The sequence below is a fragment of the Heteronotia binoei genome, chromosome 18 (genome assembly GCF_032191835.1).
Source record: "Heteronotia binoei isolate CCM8104 ecotype False Entrance Well chromosome 18, APGP_CSIRO_Hbin_v1, whole genome shotgun sequence".
Classification (NCBI taxonomy): Eukaryota; Metazoa; Chordata; class Lepidosauria; order Squamata; family Gekkonidae; genus Heteronotia; species Heteronotia binoei.
The window spans coordinates 19,200,768-19,223,051 of record NC_083240.1 but is presented as its reverse complement, the minus strand read 5'-3'; the positions used below and the strand labels follow the sequence as shown (position 1 = coordinate 19,223,051).

The window sequence follows — 22,284 nt, the reverse complement described above, 5'->3', positions numbered from 1 at the left end:
GGATATGAATTAACTGTAATTTTTAAACACTTTTTAAGCCTTAAAAAAAAATATATCATTTTGTTTATACCAGGTTGTTTCTTTTTATCACTGTTTATATTAATTTGATTCTCTCTTCTTTTTTTTGAAACCCACCCTCTCCCCACCCCCTTTCCCATCTCCCTTGGTTTCTAATTGATGTTGTACGATATTCAATATTGTAGCCTTTTTTGTCCGCATGTTAATAACTATGTAAATAGGACTCTCTTATACATAACGTTAACACAATTTTTTTCTATATAAAAAGCCCAGGGCCGCATCTAGTTAGAACCCTAGTTATGACCTTAATAATGGAAATGGAAGGAAAGAGGAAGGGGGAGAAGAACAAAACAAAGGGTTTCTCCCCCGCCCCTCCCTTTGAAGTCTTGCATTGTGGTAACAAAGATGGGGGAGGGGAGCTCTATTCCCTGCTCCCAACAAGCATCTGCATTGTTTGAACAATGAAAAAAAGATTTTTTTTTTGAAAAAAAGTTGCTTTGTATTTCTCTGTTGTGGAAAAAAAATAAAATGTCTTTGCAACCTTGGGCTGGACTGGCCGAGTACTGCTCTTCTGTTTGGGGCTGATGGCGGCAGCGAATGAAGTGGGGAAGACGACGACATTGGATTTGTATCCCGCTCTCCACTCTGAATCTCAGAGCAGCTCACAATCTCCTTTACCTTCCTCCCCCACAACAGACACCCTGTGAGGTAGGTGGGGGTCAGAGTGCTCTTACAGCAGCTGCCCTTTCAAGGACAGCTCTGCAAGAGTTATGGCTGACCTAAGGCCATTCCAGCAGCTGCAAGTGGAGTGGGGAATCAAACCCGCTTCTCCCAGATAAGAGTCCAAGCACTTAACCACTACACCAAACTGGTTCTGGAAACAGTAAAAAGAGGCAGCTTATTCCTATCTTCGCTTCGGTTTCTAATGGGATGTCTCCGGTCAGCCCTTGCCCAAATCTGCAGCTTGACTTCTTAAATTGTGTCAGCCGAGCAGCTAGACCGGAGGTTTTCCACCCGCGGTCCCAGGAAGCACAAACGGGGGATTCTGCAATGAGGTTAGACATCTTGGTGATCAAAAGTGCTGTCAAGCTGCATCTATGGTCACCCTGTAGGGTTTTCAAGGCAAGAGAGGGTCAGAAGGGAGCTGCAATCACCTGCCTCCACAGCAATTCCTGTCTTTCTCTCTGGTCTCCCATCCAAGTACTAACCAGGGCTGACCCTGCTTAGCTTTTTGAGTGCTGATGAGACTGGGCTATCCAGGTCAAGGCTACAACAGTTCGCTAAATTTCACATTCAGATACATCCTTTCCCCATATGTTCCCCAGAGAGCACTGCATTCAGGTGCTCAAAATCTGTCCATCCCCGACCCAAGGGAGGCCAGACTAAGCTCTAGGTGGGCTAGGGCCTTCTCAGTGGCAGCACCAATGCTGTGGAATGCTCTCCCTGAGGCTGTAAGAGCCCTGCGGGATCTCTCCCAATTCCGCACGGCTTGTAAAACCAAACTTTTCCGACAGGCCTACAATAACTTGAGTGGGAGAAGGCTGCCGCTTCTATGCTGCTGAGCAATACCATCAGAAGGACCACCAACAGATAAATAGAAGACCTATAATATAATCCAATCCGTCTACGTTTTAAGATTTTGTATAGCATCAACATCTAGTTTTTAAACTGTTAATTGTTCATGTTTTATCATTTTACATTCGTAACTCAAATTGTTGGTTTTACTATGCCTGTTAGCCACCCTGAGTCCACTTCTGGAGTGGGCGGGATATAAATCTAAGGTAAATAAATAAAGAGCACCGTGGCACAAAGTGGTAAAGCTGCAGTACTGCAGTCGGAGCCCTCTGCTCACGACCTGAGTTCGATCCCAGTGGAAGCTGGCTCAGGTAGCTGACTCCAGGTTGACTCAGCCTTCCATCCGAGGTCGGTAAAATGAGCACCCAGTTTCCTGGGGGGAAAGCGTAGATGACTGGGGAAGGCAGTGGCAAACCACCCTGTAAAAAGTCTGCTGTGAAAACGTCGTGATGCGACGTCACCCCAGAGTCGGAAACGAATGGTGCTTGCACAGGGGACCTTTCCTTTTCCTATAAAAAGTCTGCCGTGAAAACGTGAAAGCAATGTCACCCCAGAGTTGAAAACGACAGGTGCTTGCACAGGGGACTACCTTTACCTTTTAACTTTAAATAAATAAAATCCTTAGGAGGGATACCTTCTGTTCAGGTAAGATGGTCCAAATAGCTGTCTCTGCGAACCGTGTGCCTCAGCCTCTCCAGCACCAGGGAGAAATCGGGCAGGCCAAGGAGAAACTTTTTCCAGGGAAGGAGAAGCAGTATTTTTCTATACTGATTTCAAAACACCAATCAAAATCTCTTTTGCCCACATGCTCCAAGAGAACGGCTGGAGGTTCCTGGAAGGATCTTCTTCACCAGCCGTCTTTCCCTGTTGCATATATCCTAGGGCAGGGGTGTCAAACTGATTTGTTATGAGGGCCGGGCCATGTGTGTATCTATTTTAAAGGACACACACAAACATGACTAAAGATTTAAACTTTTTTTAAAAATTACATGCTTAAAACATTAGCACGTGTTGGTCTTAAAGGTGCTTTCTTTGTATTTCTCCCATGGGATCCAGGGAACTGGGCAAAGGAATGGAGAAAATTGAGGTTTTGTTCTGCAGTTCCTGTGTGATTGAGGAAGCCTTGCAAAGCAAGCTGAGATGTAGAAGGAAGCAGACAAGAGCCAGTTGCTTGGGGCCTGATATGGCCCCCTGGCTGCATGTCTGACACCCCTGTCCTAGAATGTCACTCACTACCCCAAACTGCCAACTCCAACCTAACCACAACTGCACACACAAAAATGCTTAACTTTCTTTTAAAAGGAGTTTATTAAAAACCAACAAAAGGGAGGGGGAAGTAGAAAGTCCTTCGTTTTCAGCCCCCCGAGGCTGCAGTGAGTGGCCAGCACCAAGGGATGGGGGAGGGAGGGGCTGCCACACTCTCCCCCCATACAAACCATTGAGGGGGGACAAGCAGCTCAGCTGCTGCCCCCCCTTCTGCCCCATCTTTTCCTCCCCGCAATCGCCCGTGGAGAGCTGCTCCGCTCGAGGCCAGCCCCATCTTCCAGAGAGAGAACCAGCTCCTCCTGCTCCCTGCCTCGTGTCTCGGTGACGGGAATTGGTGCTCGAGCTGGCATAGAAGGGTCTGTAAGCCGCATGCAGAACTCCCCCCCCCCACCACAGGCTGAACATGGAAACCCCTCCTAGGAAGACCTGCAGCCTTGACGGAACTCCCGAGCAGCCAAGCTGATCCTTGTGGTCGTCTGTGCGGCCTCTCCCCGAAGAGGAACGGGGAGGGGAAGCGACCTCCCCCTCCATGCCTGCAGCAGCTCTGCCAAACACTTGGAAGGGGAGGAGATCCCCACTGGAAAGCACAGGGCAGACAGAAACACACCCCCGACCCCATAAACGCACCCCTTCGGCTGCTAAGAAAAACTGGCCAGAGACTAGAAACCGAATGAGCTGTCGGGGGAACAGGAGAGGGCGGGAGAGGGCACTAGGTGGCAACACAACCACACTTAACGCACACGCGCGCACACATCCCTAACAAATTTAAGGCAACTGTCCTGTTTGGCTTTGAGGTTTCAAGTAGGGTTCTGTCCAGTCCAAAGGGAAAGTATTGGTGCCACCTGGCAACAGGAGATTCAGCAACCGGTGTGAAGGAGGTCCCTTCCCACCCCCCAATTTGGGGAGGGGGGGCAGGCAGAAAGGGAAGCTAAAGCTACGTCTTATGTACAGCCCCACAGCCTCATCTTCCAGACGCCCTGATCCAAAACAGATGCAGGGGTTCGTCTCTCCCCGCCTCCCGTCAGTGGGGGAGGGGTGGCTTGTGCTCAAGATATGGTGCAGAAAGGGGGGAGGGGGAGAGAACCAAGCCAGTCAAAGTCTGTGTGATCTCCAAAAAAAACCCCACCAAAAAATAAAAGCATCCCTGCAAGGAAGGCACGATGGGTCAGACGCTTCTAGGAGTCCTTCAGCATGCAGATGCGAGCGTAGATTTTGAGGGCGGGGCCCAGCTTGATGTTCATGGCGCTCATGAGGTGGTCCTCCTTGAGCAGCAGCAGTGCCTGCCCGTCGATCTCCTGCGCACGGAACTCCTCCGCGATTTCTTGGCAACCTAAAAGGGGAAACGGCAAATGGTCGCCTGGTCAGATTCCCCAGGGCGGTCTGAGCCATGAGCCAACAGTCAGGTGCTCCCATTCAGAAATCCAAGGGGGGGGGGAGAAGCATATTTATTTTATTTTATTGGATTTATATCCTGCCCTCCCCGCCGAAGCAGGCTCAGGGCGGCTCACAACAGTAAAAGCATTTACAGGTTAAACATTAACTAATTAAAATCTTACAATAAAACAATAAAAACATTTTAAAAACAGTTTGGTGCTAATAATAATAATACATTTCAGTCTTCTTGAATACCCTCATATGTGGCTATCCATTAAAAGCAAGTTGAAATAAAGCTGTCTTGCAAGCCTTGCGGAACTGAACAGGGTCCCTCCCACAAGGCTCTTGTTTCTTCTGGCAGTTGGTTCCACTAATAGGGGGCCGCTATAGAGAAGGCCCTCTCCTGAGTAATCTTCAGTCTTGCCTCCCTCGGCCCAGGGATCGATAACAGGTTTCATGTCCCTGATCTGAGTACCCTCTGGGGAACATATGGGAAGAGACTGTCCCTAAGGTAGATAGGTCCTCGGCCATATAGGGCTTTAAAGGTAATAACCAGCACCTTGTAGTGAATCCGGTACACTATCGGCAGCCAGTGCAGTTCCCGCAGCCCAGGCTGTATGTGCTCCCGCATGGGGAGCCCCAATAACAGCAGTCTCCAGATTTGAGACAAGGGCAGCCCCATGTAGAAGGCGTTACAGTAGTCCAATCTTGAGGTGACCGTAGCGTGGATCAGTTGCCAGGTCACCATGACCAAGGAAAGGGACCAACTGCCTTGCCCGCCTAAGGTGGAAAAGGCGGATTTGGCAGTGGCTGCTATCTGGGCCTCCATTGTCAATGAAGTTTCCAGTAGCACCCCCAAGCTTCTGACCTTGGGTGCCACTACAAGTGGCGCACCATCAAAAACTGGTAGGGGGATTCCCTTTCCCAGGCCGCTGTGGCTCAGGCAAAGGACTTCTGTCTTTGTCAGATTCAGTCGACTCAGGTTAAGCCACCCTGCCACGACCTTCAGCACCAAGTCCAGATTTTCAACAAGTGCCACCTCTCTGGGAATCTAGGATCTGGAAAGGCCCGGGTTCAAATCCCCACTCTGCCACGAAAGCTCACCAGGAGACTGCAGGCCTACCACAAAGAAGGAGAGAACAGCATCGCATGCTGTTCTGAGTCCCTCACTGGGGAGAAAACCATGCGACGGATTCCAAAATAATCGCATACATTGTTCTTTCCTCCACGCTGTTCTTCTCCCCCCCTCATTTTTTCCTCACATTAACTCTGCAAGGTGGGCAAGCCTTTCTCTCTCAACCTAGCACAATGCCATCCAGCAAACTCCATGGCAGAGTGAGAATTTGAAGCCAGGTCACCCGGCTCCTAATCTGACACGAATCTCTATGCCTTACTGCCTATACTTGCAAGCCATTCCACCTGTGTCTGTGCACGCCACATGCTCTGCAACAGTACCAATGCAGTACTCAGAAAGCTAAAATTTAGTGTTGTTCCCGCTCCTCTCAAACTGCCCAACATCAACTGGGATGCACACATAACAGCAAGAACAATACCGTAAATGAGATGGAAACGTGTGCCGCCCGTGTCCCAAGGCTAGAAAGGAGGGGGGCACACAGTAATGGTATCACCCACATAAGATATTGCAGAGGGTGAACACAGAAGGTGAAATACAAAGGGGCTGCAGCAGGCAGTCAGATTAAAAATATTACCTGCTTGTTAACAAAACCTTTTCTTTAATTTCAAGCTCACTGGGCCATCAGGGTTTTTGGAAGTTTGCTTTTAACATTAGGAATTTAGCAATGCAGGAAAGAACCACCTGTTCTAAGGTGGTGCCAGGAATAAGGCTGCTTTCATGACAGCCCCGGTTATGTTCTGTTCAAATTGCTCCCCCTGCCTACAGTACACCTGTCCAAAATATTTCACATGTATCTGACCTGATGTTGAAATGAATCCTCAAAAAACCTGGGGAAAACTGGGCCATGGGGTGCTTAGAATCCGGTTCATAAGGAGACCGAAACTGGACAGATTTTGTTAATTTCTTTTCCATCAAGATTTCACTGGCCTGGCTCATTTTTTACTAACCCGGGAGAAAATCCAAAAGCTAATCCCGTGAGTCAGCAAAGCCACCAACCCTTCCCGACGCAGCAAGCCTCACCTGGCAAGGAGCGGATGAACTCATAGACATCTTCCACATTCCACTTGGTGGGCTCGCTGGGCAGGAAATGGTGCCCAATGCCCACTAGGTCCCGGACATGCATGTCGGGCAACTCTATGTCTCGCTCCCCCTGACGCCGGCGAGAGGCAGACGAACTGGCTGAGAGAGGGGAGAGGGGCTCTTCGTAGCTGGAGTTGTCCGAGCAGCGGCTCGAGTCCTCCTGGGCGTGGCTGAGCTGCAGGGAGCCAGTGACGGAGATGGGCCCGGAGCTGGGGGTTAGCGAGGCTGGTGCCTGGAGACAAAAGAAAAGACAACAAGGAGTCTTAGCGAATGGTAAAGAACAGGTCCCTCTTGGAGGTGCACAGTCCCAGGGAGGCTTTCACACTTGCAGGGCATACTGCACTTCCCTCTGCTGTTTCAGATGGGTGATTTAATAACATTTCATATGGGAAAAGGCCTTGCCCCTGCAAAAAGGAGACATTGAGACTGTAGGGTCACGTTCTTCTATAGTGTCCCTTCTATCAAGATGCTCACGCTAAGACCATCACCCCTTTGATTAACAAAACATCTGGAAGAACGAGTCTGCAGTGTGTTAGGCTACACCTAAAAGACAGAAAAGGAGTCCCATGACGCAGAGTGGTAAAGCTGCAGTACTGCAGTCCTAACCTCTGCTCATGACCTGAGTTTGACCCCAGCGGAAGCTGGGTTCAAGTAGCCGGCTCAAGGTTGACTCAGCCTTCTATCCTTCCGAGGTCAGTAAAATGAGTCCCCAGCTTGCTGGGGGGAAAGTGTAGATGAATGGGGAAGGAAATGGCAAACCACCCCGTAAAAAGTCTGCCATGAAAACGTCATGATGCGACATCACCCCAAAGTTGGAAATGACTGGTGCTTGCACAGGGGACCACCTTAACCTTTAAAAGACAGAAGCCCAACAACTACAGCCTCCGTCGCAAAATGTTGTGCAGCAGCCTATAAAATCCGTCAGTTGCTTTCGCTATCAGGGTTTAAGTAAATAACTACTATATTACTGTCTATTTATATTACTGCCTGTTTTTAATTCGGGGTGTGTATGTGTTAATCAATAACCTTGTATTATTTTATCTATGCTGGTCTTTGACTGTACAATAGATGAAACTGAATAGGTCTATCTGGCTCAACACCAGGAGATCCTTCTACCAGGCCTCAGGAAGGGTCCAAAATAACCATCCGGAGATGCAGTGGGACTGAACCTGGGATTTTCTGGGTGCAAAACCCATGTTACGGAACACCCCAGGCGCCACAGAGTGAGACAGAGGGCCACATCTGGATCTCTGCCCATTTCTGAGGGCTCCAAGGCTGACCCCAGAACCTCACTGTCAGGGTCAGAAACCGAGGAGTGTCAAGGCATTTCCATGTGAAAGAGGAAATCCCCCCTGCTGCCACCAATCCCCCCCTGCTGCAGACCTCCACTACAACGATGATTTCAAGGGGGTGGGTTGCTGCCGACGCATCCCAGTTGAATTAGGTGATCGCTGACTGATCAGATCAGTCTGCAGGGGAGTTTATAAGGTGCAACAGCAGACACCCTTTAGAGGCCCTAAAAACCAAGGCATCGATTCTTGAAACTGGAAGACAAAGAGTGTGGCTCTCTTGCTACCTCCCCTGCAATGCAGCGGTTGGGCAACTTCAAAAGTGCCAGTCAAGGTTAAAGTTTCAGAGGGCAGCTGTGCTGGTCTGTAGCAGACCAGCCACATTCAAGAAGAAGATGATTGCAGATTTATACCCCGCCCTTCTCTCTGAATCAGAGTCTAAGAGCAGCTTACAATCGCCTTCATCTTCTCCCCTCACAACAGACACTCTGTGAGGTGGGTGGGGCTGAGAGGGCTCTCACAGCAACTGCCCTTTCAAGGACAAACTCCTGAAAGATCTATGGATGACCCAAGGCCATTCCAGTAGCTGCAAGTGGAAAAGTGGGGAATCAAACCCAATTCTCCCAGATAAGAGTCCACACACTTAACCACTACACCAAACCCAAGCCCAGGAGCACCTTCGATTTCCAGGCCATAAACTTCCAAGAGCTAAAGCTGCTTTCGCCAGTTAAAAGATGAGCTTTGACTCCTGAAAGCTCCTACTCTAAAAATCTTGTTGGTCTTGTAAGAGCTCCTGGATTTGAATTTAGCCATCCTCGGTTAAAGACTTCCTGGCTCTAGAAACTGATGCCTCGAGGTCGGTCCCTTCTCAACATTTACCTGCTTCTTGTTTTCTTTGCTGAGAGGTGGGAGGGTGCTCTTGCTGGTCCGACGTCGGCCGTGGGAAGGTGTGCTGGGCTTCTGGAGCTTGCTGCGGTCGGGATGGAAGAGCCCCACTCGCTTTGTACACCCCACATTGTACCTGCAAGAGGGACAAGAAGAAAGATCAGGAGCTGCCAATCACATGGCTGGGACCCAGATGTTCCAAGGGGGTGGGTGGGAAGCACCTCCTGCCCAAGTCAACAAGTATGGATTTTTTTTGGGGGGGGGAGGGGAGAGCAAGCCAAGCTGCCCCTCACTCGTCAGGCTCTACCTCTTGGCACATGCCATGGAACAAAAGCGCTTGGATCGCTTGAACTTGTACGCAAAGTCGAGGCGCCCGCAGAGCTCGCATTTCAGCTTCGGGGGTGACCCCTCCTCTTTGGATTCTGCAAAAGGACAGCAAAAAGTGTTCAGTGAGGGCAGCCCAACCCTGGCTTCTCTTGTCTGATTCACTCGCGATGGGCCGAAAGCCTGCCCTGTTTGACAGTATCGCACCAAAGGTCCATCTAGCTCAGCATTTAGGGAAATCGATGCCTTTGGGAGGGCCACTCCCCACAAAACCATGAATGAAGGCACCTCTCCTGCACATAGGTATTCTGCCTTGGGGCACAGAGGTTCCATTTCTCTAGGACACTTAACGATCACCAGCCAACTTCATCATGCGTTTGCCCGACCTCTCTCGTCAGCAGCGGAGAGTTCCAGAAGTCTTCACTTGCATCCTGCATAAAGGAATTTCTCTTTTGTCTCTTATATCATATTGCCAAACGATTCCACTGGTTGGCTCCTGTGTTCCAGTCCATTCTTCTTCAACTTTTTATATCATTTTTTTTTTTTAGGTTCCATTTTTAACTGTCTCTCGTCTCCTAAACTGAAGTTCCACCTGGGGAATAGCATTTTTTTTTACATTAAGGAGCACTCTGCATTAATATTCATTGCAATTTTTTTTCAAAACAATCTCAGCTTGCCCCAAAGGCTACAGTCCTCAGCATCCTTCGCCTGAGACGGACCACGGTGGAACTGAAGTCACGTGGGAAGGCTTTTCATCCCCTGAAAATTCATTCCCAGACTCACAACTGGTGATGGGCACCACCATTCCTGCAAATGCCAGGTGGAAAGGCCAGCCAAGAATGTGCCCCAGAATGTGCAGGAGGTCCGTACCACAAAGGAGGACTCAAAAACAGCCCTTCTGTGCTAACAAGCAGAGGGTCATCCAATAAATAACTGCATGGCAGAAGCCTTAGTGGGGTACTCTACCCTGCAACAGACATTTCTCACTCCACTGGTTTTTCTACAGGGCATGCGTACATTAAAAGCATTCCCTCGGCCCACCACCTGACTTAAAGGGACTAACGCTTTACATCACTTGATTCAGCCACGCTGTGCCAAGTGAACAGATGGAGAAACTGCTTAGCTGGATCAGACCAGGATCCATCCAGTCTTAATGTTCTGCTCCTAGCAACTGGCAGGGTCCACAGCGTCTGATACTCAGAGGTGCACCACTTCTAACCAGGGAGCTCCCGATTTATCTATTGCAACTAAAACAAAACTCACCCACCTCCTGCAATGGGCTTGCCTAACTCCCCTTTTTGAAAGTCAAGCAAGCTAGTGGCCAACATCATATCTTGTGACAGGGAGTCCCAAAAGTTAAGCACACCCTTGGGAAAATTTAAGCAATTAAAAAAAAATCAAGGGATCTTCTCTAAGACTTCCAGAGGGAAGAAGAAGACTACAGATTTATACCCTACCGTTCTCTCTGTATCAGAGTAGCTTACATTCTCCTTTAACTTCTTCCCCCGCAACAGAAACCCTGTGAGGTGGGTGGGGCTGAGAGAGCTCTCCCGGAAGCTGCCCTGTTAAGGACAACTCCTACGAGAGCTATGGCTAACCCAAGAACATTCATTCCAGCAGCTGCAAGTGGAGGAGTGGGGAATCAAACCCAGTTCTCTCAGATAAGAGTCCGTGCACTTAAGTTTGAGAGTTTATGGCAGGTTGGTCCAGATCGCAATGAAGGAGGCATTTTTCTTTTGGAAAACAAACAGCGCCGTGCCCCACGCCAAACACTTTTCTCCATCCTTCCAGGAACAGTTATAAGCAGCAAGCTGAACTCTTGAGTGGGTGTCCCATAATGCCTTGACTTGCAAAGGACAGACTGATATCCCTCGCTGACCACGGATGGGAAGATCCAGGCTGAAAAGCCACTCCCTCCCTGCCTCTTTGTAGCGCTGCAGGATTCCCTGTCCTGAATCCTGGGACCGAAGGAACACGCATCCCTACACACACACGCACACACACACACGTGCCCTGGCCCCACCTTGCAAATAGGGTTCCTCCATTTCGGAGTCGGTGGTGGTGGTGTTGTCTTGCTGCTGGGGTTTCTCGGCCAGGAGGCCTTGGGCATATTTCTTCTTGAGGTTCCCCACGAGCAGCGAAGAGCGCCCCACCTGGCAAGAGGACAGAGATGGGCGAGGCGGAATCGTCAGAGGGTCGCCAAGTGGTGGCTTGTGGGGTAACCCCGCCCCCCTGTGGCTTTTACCCTGCAGGATGAGGGAAAAACAAAGCCTTGACGGACAGCTGCGGTAGGGAATCGGTTAGCTGCGCGGCCCAAGCATACAAAGGCTACCAGAAATACTCGGGGAGGGGAGTGGGGGGGGGGGCCTGTCCCAGTGGTCAAGTTTGACCCGCTAAAGGGAAGCCTGGCTCCCAGCTATTTCAGAACACGCTCCAAGCACAAGACACACATTTCCCTCCCGCCCACCAACCCGGCCCAAACTTCTGCAACGGCAGATAAGAGCGAGCGGATCAAACGTTTCCTTCTTATGTGCCTGCTCTGCCCCCCGCGCCCCTGCCTGATCAACTGGTTCCCCCAAGTCCTCCTCTGTGCCACAGTGAGGTGACACCTGCCTGCTCCCTCCCTGGGTATTCAGAACTGTCCAGACACCAGGGGCAGAAAGCCAATATTCCCTGCCCACCCCGTGCCCAACCCCTGCCTGCACCCAAGTTTCTTGCTCTGGTGTTTTAACCCCCACCCCCCAATACATTGCAAAACGCATGCATGCAAAACCAACAACAATAAAACAAGCTATCCCTGCGGTGCAGAGGCAGTGCATACCGGGAATGGCTCAGCCCCTTCTTGGATCACAAACCCCTCGATGACGTGGGTCAAGATCTGCGGCTTCACGACGGCTTGGGGAGGCTTGTTCTCACCGTTCTGGGGGGCAGTGCCGGTGACGGTGGAGGCAGAGTTCCCGTTCCCCGAGGTCATGCCGGGGCTGCTGGTGTCTGGTGGCGTGTGAACGCGGTCCCGTCCAGCCTCTGCATGGGAGAACGAACGAGGAGGGAGAAACGATGTACCGAGCAGACAAAGGCAGAGGCGCCGAGGGTGGACCGGCCCTGCCCCTCTGCGTCCCCCTCCCCACTCTCCCCCATTACCATACAGCTGACTTGTCCCCGCTCCCCATCAAGGGCTGGCGGCATGAATGAGCTCTCAGCAGCCAAGCCGCATGGGATGGCCCCTTCGGCGGTTGTGGAAGGGGGGGGGGAGAACGCGCACAGACAATTGTACAAGGCATTGCTGCCAGGCGGTTGAGACCTGCCAACACCTAGCTCCATTTCTGGCGGGCACAAAGAGACAAGTTTCCTGGCAGGGAGAGAAGAAACGGGCAACTGGTTGTGCCAAGACGGTATGCGCACTCGCAACCCTCTGCAGAATCCTTAAAGTGTACAGTGGGGTGCAAAATCGGCCCAACTGTGCTCTCACCTCAAATCTGGGCCATCAAATCTACAGCCTTGCTGACACTGGCTGGGCCCTCTGAAAGTTACAACCTTGTGGAACCAAACACTGCACAGTTCGGCCCCCTGTGAAGCATCTGGGGAGGGGGAAATCACATGCTGTCCCCCCACCTCCATACTCCCAAGCTCCTAAATACTTCAGAAGGGGCAGGTTCTAGCTGAGCCTTCTTTTCAGGACCCAGACAGGGGGCTGCGTAGGTAAACTTCAATTTGCAATTAAAACGTTTGTTTACAAACTGCACTGAACAAACTGGTCAGTATGCGATCCTGGAACAAAAATACTCAATAACATTGCAACAAATTAAAAGGCAATCCCATGCAGACCAGATCCAAGCCGTAAATGGAAATATACTTTCTGAACAGAGGGGGCTCGTTTGCTTTGCAGAAGGATTTCTCAGCACACTTGAATAACACAAGAGGCCAAGCAAAATTGGAAGCAAGGTTAATATTAATACGCATTTTTTTAAAAAGCTTGCCTTCTTTATTTCTGCACCCAAGACCCCTCTCCTCCAGCCAACCTCAATATCTGCAGGACCGTGGTGTATATAGCGCCCTCTGCTTGTTACAGTCATTTACTACATCTTTATCCTACTGTTCCTCTTTATCCAGATGTTCCTTTGAGGAGCTTCAGGCAGCCTACCAGATCTGACCCCCACCCTATTTTATCTGGATAACAGCCCTGCATGGTAGGTCAGGCATCATCCCAGCCTAACAGGGATTGGAACTCGGGTGTTTTTGAGGTTGGCAGCTATAGCTGCCACATTTCCTGCAGCTCATTCACAGTGGGGGGGGGGGACCCTCTTAGGAATTAGCTTCATAGAAGGATCTGGATAGCTACAATATGTCCTGCAGATTTCTACAGAAGGATTCTACATGCAGGATGGTGCATTCATGCATTTGAACTATGGAACTTCGAGACAGGAAGGAAGAGACAGATGAACAGTCTGTGTGTCTACTACAGTGGGCACACAACCATACCGTCACTCATACCATCTGCAACTGCCATAATTTTTATTCCACTGTTTCCCTTCTATTTTATCCTCACAACAATCTTGTGCAGTTTCTCAGGCTAACAGGGGACTGTCCCAGAGCCACCCAACAAACTTCATGACCAAGTGAGACCAGAGTCCAACCAGTATATCAGCTCACCCATCCAACAAGTCTTCACAATGCACCTGTGCTTTGATGCATTTATGACTGTATGGGAACAATCCAGAAGAATCGTCACCACACAGATGGAAGCACTCATACTTCCAGAGGCAATCTGTGTCATCTGCGCAAGTCTATTGTTCAAGGAACATCAGCTAACTAAATATTCCAGTATGCACATAAGCATGCTATAATTCTGGGACCAAGACACACACCTAAGGATCGCGCCAGAAGCTGGGTCCAAGCTGTTTGTACTGGCCTACAATCTACAGCTATGGCTACCAAACTGCATCCTGGAGAACCCAGAAGGTTCCCTCTAACGCTTATCACTCAGGCCACTGCAGTAGGGCGATGCCTCAGAACACTACAGGAAAAGAAGAATCTCAAGCTGTAATGCTTCCAGTCCTCAACACTTACCAGTTTTATATCTGCCAGCAGTACCTGCTGGAGCTACAGGAGAAGTACAGATACAACGAGGGGTCACAGTATAAGGAAACAACACAACAAACTACATACAACATTGTGAACTGAAAATATATTCATATAATAATAATAAATGTATAATCCTATATACGTATATTAAAGTGTCATAGTATTGGCACTTTCCAGCTCTCCTATTAGCTGTAGTGTGCACTCCATCAACCACTGGCCCATCAAACATCACTCAAGTGCACTTGTGTGGCACTAGCTGACACTGCCAGCCCCCAGGACAGACAAGGATTGGGCCTCTGGAGAAGCTGTTAGGCAGGTGCTGTTGCTAGACAACCAACCTTGGTTCTCTCAGTACAAAACAACCAAGCTTGGTTCTGTCAGTAAACGGTGGGAGCGGAGGCCCTTTCTAGGCCTATTTTGGCCTTTGAGGGAGAACTCATTGGGCCCAGTCCTGATTAGGGCTGCCAATTCCAAGTTGGTAGGAAATTCCTGGACATTTTGTGGTGGAGTTTGAGAAGGGCAGGGCTTGGCAAGGGGAGAGGCCTCAGTTGAATATAATGCCATAGAGTCTAGCCTCCAAAGCAGTTATTTTCTCCAGGGGGAGAGAGCTCTGTTGTCTGGATTTTAGTTGTGATACCAGGAGATCTTCAAGCTCCACCTGGAGGCTGGCTACCTGTTCAGCAGCAACCGACCAGCCATGTCCTCCTGGTGAACCATGCCAATCTCCAGGTGAGGGCTGGAGATTACTCAGAATTACAACTGCTCTCCGAGATCAGCTCCCCTGGAGAAAATGGCTGCTTTGTAGGGTGTCATTATACCCTGTTGAGGTCGCTTCCCTCCTGCTTTGGTCCACACTGTGATTTCAGACCATCACTTTAATACCTTATGTCCTGCTCCACTCTGCAGTAATCCTGTACCAGTGCTACTGGCTTGAACTGCGCCTTCCACCTAGAGTCATTGTAAGGATGGCAAACTACAGAGTAAACAAACAAAACCACTGCTGTATTTTAGGGAAGCTGCAGTACTCTGGGACTGCCTGGATGTCAAATCTGAATTCATTGTTTTTAAAGGGAGGGGGGACCCACAGAGAACAAAGCCAGCCTGCCCAGATAAAACATCTGGAGGGTGCAACCGGCTCTCTCTCACATATATATTGCATGCCAGACCTCCGTGTAACACACGTGCACATACATTAGAAAAGAGGAAAAGACCATAATCCTAGCTGCTCAGGAACAAGCAAGAGAAGAGTCCGTTTTCTCTCCCCAAGATCTTTCCTGCCACAAATCCCTTTCAGCCACCTGCAGAAACCAACCATTTGCGGCTCTGGATTTTCTACACAGCCGTTCCTCCCCCCCACCCCCTCCCCAGTTCTTGCAGCCCCAACAGGCAGAACATTAAATATTAACACCGCGAAGGAGATGCATTCGCACAGAGCCAAGGCTCAAAGCAAGGCATTCTGGGAGTCCCCATGCCAAGACACAAACAAAGGAAAAACAAAACAGCCTTTTTTAAAAAAGTCACATGCTCAGGATTTCTTTGTAGAGCCCAGCTACAAGTGGATCCCACTGCATACTGGCTTAAGGGTGGGGTGTCAAAGCAACAGCTTTGCAGTGGACAAAACTGGCTGCTTGAATCCACTTTCGGAGATGTCTCTTTCTTGGAAATTTTTAAAAATAAAACAAGTATCTTCGCAGCCTGGTTATGGCAGCTCTCGACCTTGAGCGGTACCTTCCCTTCATCCCTGCCCCTTGAGGCTTGCTGCTTTTAGCACCTGACGTGCAAATGGGCCAAGCTCTCTCACAGAGCATCACCCAAAGGGCCTGAGCGTTCTACATACGTTGTCTTGGACTGGTTTTCCTAAACTAGCTGGTGTTTGCTACATCAACTCCACTAAGGCAGTGTTGTCTTAGAACAAAAAACTACCATCTCGCGGAAACGTGTCTGCTTTGAAAAAGCCCTGAATCCATAAGTATGTGATCTCCTGAATTTGGGGCACCCAAAGTTGAACGGCAAGAAGCCACCGAGCCACTCAGATGCAGCAGCAGCCATGGTTAAAGGGAAGAAACTTGTGGGCCCCCAAGTGTTTTCCAACAATTTCAGCAACCAGTTGGCTCTGGCAACTAAATCACAGATCAAGGCCCACCTTCTGGCCTTCCCTGGTCTAAAGACTGCACCTTTTAGCTTACTTTTCAGTCAAAAATTGGCCCCCAAAGCAGGTCCAGGGGCCCTACCAGGGCCGGCCCTTTCACTAGGGTGCCGGCCCTGGGGGAATGCCAAATTAGGCTCCCCCCCCACACCTAATTTTTCATTTTAAAAGATTCCCTGCCAAGTACTAGCTAGAAATCTCCACTCAAGAGCATTCCTGCCAGCGCCATCTAGAGTAGGGACTCAAAGTAGTGCCTGCCCTCTTAGCTCCTTTCCCTCCCTTCGTTGCCGCCTCCGTTTGCTCTGCCTCCAGCTTTTCCTCCTTCCCATCCTCTCCAATTCACTCTCTCCATGCCCTCTTCACTCCATTCCCCTCCTCTGTTGCCACCTGTGAGGCAGAGGTGGTGAACTGCCTTTGGTGACAGCCGCCCAGGGGACGGCGAGCGAGCGGAGAGCATGTCGCAGGAGCCCACAACCAACCAGCCAGGCAGCAGAGACATGAGGGCAGCCCGGCTCGGTGCCCTCCTTCTATGCTGCTGAGGCAGGCAGCCTTGCCTGCTGGCGACGCTTCTCGGAGCCCAGCACGGCGGCGGCAGCACCAGCCTTTTCTCCTTCTCGCCCTCCCCGATTCATGTCCCGATTGCCGTGCAGGTGGTGGGGTGCAGCAAGGTAGGGGGGCGCCATGGAGGGGGCAGTGGGTAGTGAGTCTGCCTGGGGCACCACAGGCTCTACAGCCAGCCCTGGGCCTTACCAGCCTCCTGTCTATTCCACCGTAGATTTCTTCCCTCTGGGTTGGTTAAGTGAGAGCAAGCAGGCAGCAATAAAAGGGGCTGGACTTAGTCAAGGGGATGCCAGTTGCTGACCTCTAGACCTTGGGAGCGGGAGGGCTAACGGAGCTGGGGCTTCGTGGCCCTCATATGCATTCACAGTTGTGATGGTGCATCACTTCCCTAGGAAGGCAAACGTGTGAAGAAGGCAGCCTCACAGGCACACTGATGCATGCGCCAGGTGAGCTGGGCCATCAGGATCTCAGCCCAATACTAAGAAGGCATCTTTTTTGTCTTCTCCGAAACACAGACTGGCCTGTTATGGCTGCCAGGATGGGAAGAGAGATCACCAGGGCAACGGAGCAGCAGTCAAAGACAGAAATGTGTAAAAGATGCATGTAACACAGCTGGCACCAATGGGGATTCAACCCGTCCTCGGCTGCCTCAGTTCCAATGCTCTTTAAAAAAAAAGAAAAAAAAGGCTTCATGAATGCAAATAGCTGTATTTCTGCTGTTTCATACAAACAGCCAGCCAGGCAAGTGTTCGCCCATTTCTAGTTTTGAAGCTCTGCCATCACCAACAGGCCAGCTTCGCTACAACAAAGAGCACAAAGGAGTGGACCTCTTTCGCTGAAATGCCACTGATGCCACTGAAAAGCTCAGAAATTGGGCATGTGCCTTCAGCCGGTGGAATGCACGGAGACGCTGATTAAGGAGGCTCAACATTTAACTGTAATATCTGTCAGCAGAACGCTGTTGGTCTAATTTTTTTTAAAGACCTTTGCATGCCGTGCTGAGCCTGTTTTTGTTCTCCCTGGGCTTCTGCAAAGCCACGGACCCCTCCTGACGAGGAAAGGACCACATTCAAGGATTTTTCCTCTGGAACCAGCCACAGGGACAATACCACGTAATTGGAGCAACTCATGTGGCTACAGATTGCAGATTCTCCCTTGTGCCCCAAAACGCTGTCTTCTCTCCCCCTTCGGGTTTTGATTTGTTAAAAGTTGGCATCCTAACCTGAAGAAAAGAGCACCACGGAATTTGAAAAGCTTGCTTACGGCTGTGTGACGTATTTGCTGAACTTAAGAAAAAGCAGCCAACCTGCTATTGCATTGGGATTTTCTCCCAATAATTATGGGCCAGTCCAGAACTGTAAAGCGATGAGGGACAAAGCCACTTATTTGTGCATACTTCAGGGACACAAACTAATGGGCATAAACTGTATTTTGGGGCAGCAAATTCTTAAAACTTGTGGCATGTGCAGAGGGATTTCCAGTTGTGTGTCCTGAATATGCCATCAATCCAGGCTTCAGATTCAGCAGGAGTTCACAGGAGCACAGCTCCTGAACCTTTATGAGGGTTCCCCCTCTTCCTCCCCACCTATCTTGTCCATTGAATAGTAGGTGCAGCTGCACAACAATCCTTGGATTAGGAGCAGGCAGCTCAGCCAGCCACCAGGGACTTTGCCACAGCCTGGAGAAGCCCGCCCCACCCTTTCTTCCACTTCTTATGTGATTCTGGGCAGCGGGTGGCTTGCTGGCCTTTTGACTGGGGGTGGTGGTGGCCAAGGAGAGCACCAAGCAAGCGAGACCTGCTTGGGCTGGCTGGACCTCTAGCCAGCCCAAGCAGGCCTCACTCACCCGGGGCTCTCCTTCCTTGCATCCGGTTGCTTTTGGGTGGGAGGAGCATATGCTAATGAGTTATACTAATGAGCTCCAGCACTTATTTTTCTACAAAACGACCCTTGCATCAATCAATTTCATTGGTGACCCCAAGTTTCTCATGGGGGGTGAAAAATCCACTCTTCTTCCCTTCCATCATTCCTAGTCTTTTGACAGAGACCCTAAACCATTGAGCTTACGAGGACAAAAAAAATTACCCTGTGAGTCAGGGCAAAGGCACAGACCACACCCAGCCTGGAAGCCTCTTCCTTGGACCAACCCTGAATCAAGCTGGCCCTGCTGCTCTCAGAAGCTGCTTCTCAGCTGCACAAAGCCTGGCAAAACAAGGTCGGGGCTTTGGTGGCAGCAAAACACACCAAGGGGAGGGGCAAGACGGTGCAGAGGCAGGCAAGGAAGAGAGCAGTTGCTGAAGGAGGCATTGGCTGGCCTGGATCTTATCCTCCCAGGGCCCCAAGACTGCCTGACGAGATCCTCGGCGTGCTCCAGGGCTTGAACCTGGGCTTCTGGTTGAGCCATCCCACGCCTTAGGATCATGAACAGGAGAGCAGCCAGTGGACTCCCCAGCCCCTGGAAATGCCCCCCCCCCCAGGAGCCGCCAGTTGGCCTAGGCAGCTGCTCTTTGGAGAAAACCACTCCTACGCAGCAAAGCCAGAGGGGAAGGAGGGTGGGGGGGCACGAGAGAGAGAAAGATGCTAAGAAGCCTCATATGTGCTTGGCTTAGCATGGCTGCTCACAGCTCAGCGCCAGAGGGGGGCAAAGGGTGGTATGAAAACCTGGCTGGGACCGTGTGAGGGGCAGAGAGGAGCTGGACCAGGAGAATGGCGATCCGGAGCTCCAGGTCAGAAGTCACAGACCACGTTTCCAGCAAGGGAGGGAAGCCCTCTCTGAAAGAAAGGGCGGCTGGCTGCAGAGAAGGGTGTGGAAATCTGTGCTGGGGGAGGGAAAGAACCCCATTCATTTCCATGGGCACAGAAGCTCCCCTCCCCAAGACCCCCCAAGCAGGACACCTGCATATTTCCCCCTCTGCAGTCGCTCATTATTCCGAAGCTTAAGAAAAATATAACCGGCTTGTCTCGCTGAAATGCACTAAGCGCCACCCCAGAAAACTCTGTATTCAGTTGGGCAACAAACAGATGCTTCCTTCCACATTTCATAGAATGATAGAGTTGGAAGGAACCTCCAGGGTCATCTAGTCCAACCCCCTGCACAATGCAGGAAACTCACAAACACCTCCCCCTAAATTCACAAGATCTTCACTGCTACAACAAAGAACACAAAGGAGCGGACCTCTTTCACAAGCACACAAGAAGAACTGCCCTGCTAGATCATTTGGTAGGCTGGAGGAGGCAATCCCCACCTGGGCACAGAGGCCACCGACCTTCTTGCCTATTCTCCACTTGGGTCACCTACAGGGGACCCAGGCGATACCCTCCATGGAAGTAAGACCTGCAATATACATGAAATGTGTATTCAATAGTAACCCACCCAATCTAGCCTTACAGGGTCTGACTCCTGCTGTGATCATAAGTTGACTGCCTGTCCTCAGACAACCGTTCCCATCTACTGCCTTACAGCCATATTAATCTGAAAAACAGGATGTAAGATCTTCTTGGGTCAGCCAGCCACGATCCTCACATCAGTCAGTTCTACATCAGATACCAGATTTAGCAAGAGAAGCTACGAAGCCCAGTTGCTCTATAATTCTGCACTGGAAACTGAAACGTTGAGAGATCTTGCCGATTTCAAACTCAAACTTTTCTGCGACCGTTGAGCATATCCAGGAGGACCAGAGTGCTGGAAGAGCATCCAAATACACCCACGAAGTCTTGGGTTCAAGTGCTAACAGGCAAAGAGAAAGCAAGGGGAAGTAATATATCCCGCCAAACTCAAAAACCAGAAAGGAAGCTCATGGAGAATCCCACAGGCTGGGATCCATGGCCCTGAGTTCTTTGGATGGTTAGAAAGAACAAGGACGAAGTCATATAGAGCGGAGTGCATAAATTCTGGCAAGCTGAAACCATGCCACTGACAAATAAAGCACTGAAGGCATCCCCGACACAGAAAAGAAGGAACAGGATGATAACCGTGTTGCTGCAGTCCCTTTCCACTAAGGTCCTCTTCCTCTTGCTCTCTGGATTCCCAAATTGCAGAGTGGAGGCAGACAATAACCAGAGACGAGGCCTTTTTCAGTGGTGGCACCTTCCCTTCAGAATGCCCTCTCCTCTTGCTTGCCCCTTACACTGTCTTGTAACCTGCAGTCCAAAGGAAAGGTCCTCTGTGCAAGTACCAATCGTTTCTGACTCAGGGGTGACGTCACATCACAACGTTTTCACGGCAGACTTTTTAAGGGGTGGTTTGCCATTGCCTTCCCCAGGCGTCTACACTTTCCCCCCAGCAAGCTGGGTACTCATTTTACTGACCTCGGAAGGATGGAAGGCTGAGTCAACCTGGAGCTGGCTACCTGAATCAGCTTCCACTGGAATTGAACTTAGGTCGTGAGTAGAACTTAGAAGTAGAACTTAGCTTTAACACTCTGCAGTCCAAAACATTTATCTTTATCCCAGGCTTCTTGAAAAGTTCCACCTGTTTTTGTCCTCATTTCTGTGACTTGCTACTAGACCAAATAAGGAGACTACGTATTTTATAATGCTCAGTTTGCATGCAGCTTTTACAACCCTAATTGTGCTTTTCTGCTTGTTTTGCTGCTGGTTTTACTATTATTAATTTTTACACCTTTTACAAAGTCATTTGTATGACTTTAATTGTACGGTTTCTGGCCTTTAAGATGCCACAAGGAAGTTATCTTGAAAGATGGGAAAGACAACAAGTGCCAATGTGGGGAATGATCAGTGTCAGACTAGGTTCTGGAAGACCCAGGGTCAAATCCCCACTCTGCTACGGAAGCTCACTGGGTGACCTTGGGCCTGTTACCCACTCTACCTGACCCACAAGAAGAAGAGATTGGATTTATATCCCGCCCTTCACTCGGGAGTCTCAGAGCAACTTACAATCTCCATTCCCTTCCTCTTCCCACAAGACACCCTGTGAGGTAGCTGGGGCTGAGAGAGCTCTCCGAGACTGCTCTTGAGAGGAACAGCTCTGAGAGTTATGACGGACCCAAGGTCATACCAACAGGTGCAAGTGGAGGAGCAGAGAATCAAACCTGGCTCTCCCAGATGAGAGTCCCTGCACTTACCCACTACACCAAACTGGCTCTCAAGGACTGCAATGAGGATAAAATGAATACATTTTCTAAAGAAATAAACTAAGTACTAGTCCACCACTTCCACCCACCCTCACTGTGCTAGAAAACAGGTATCCATATTCATTGGCTTGTTCTTTGAAAACCCACTTTCCTGCAATACAGCCCCTGGCTTCCACCAACTGAAACCCAGTATGTTCTGCACTCCAGTGCAGCTGTACTGAATGCACTCAACAAAGGGAAAGGAGGATGCGTTGCTAGGCGCCTCTGAAGAAGCACAGCTATGCTGCGTTGCCAAGATGCCCCCAGGAACCAAGATGCTACATTAGGCCTTCAGAACTCACTTTTGATCCAGCACGGAACAAGGCCCCTTCAGCACCATGGCTGTTGCTCTCTGAAATGCACCCCAGGCACACGGCACCTTCCACAAAGAAAGGAAAGAGCGCAACCCCTGCCCCCA

At 50.2% G+C, this 22,284-nt stretch overlaps 1 protein-coding gene across 2 annotated transcripts in view; it reads right to left on the bottom strand.

Moving 5' to 3' along the window:
- Positions 1-2,882: 2,882 nt before the first annotated feature.
- PHC2 (polyhomeotic homolog 2) overlaps positions 2,883-22,284 on the bottom strand; it is a 90,043-nt gene continuing 70,641 nt past the window's right edge. The window contains exons 10-15 of one of the 2 annotated variants that reach the window (XM_060258995.1): positions 11,768-11,970; positions 10,970-11,192; positions 8,930-9,044; positions 8,617-8,758; positions 6,389-6,680; positions 2,883-4,189 (exon numbers count right to left, since the gene is read on the bottom strand). In XM_060258995.1, the coding sequence (XP_060114978.1) occupies positions 4,035-4,189; positions 6,389-6,680; positions 8,617-8,758; positions 8,930-9,044; positions 10,970-11,192; positions 11,768-11,970 (1,130 nt within the window). In that variant the 3' untranslated portion in view covers positions 2,883-4,034. The remainder of the gene's footprint in view (positions 4,190-6,388; positions 6,681-8,616; positions 8,759-8,929; positions 9,045-10,969; positions 11,193-11,767; positions 11,971-22,284) is intronic. The other variant, XM_060258996.1, reaches the window with a different exon arrangement.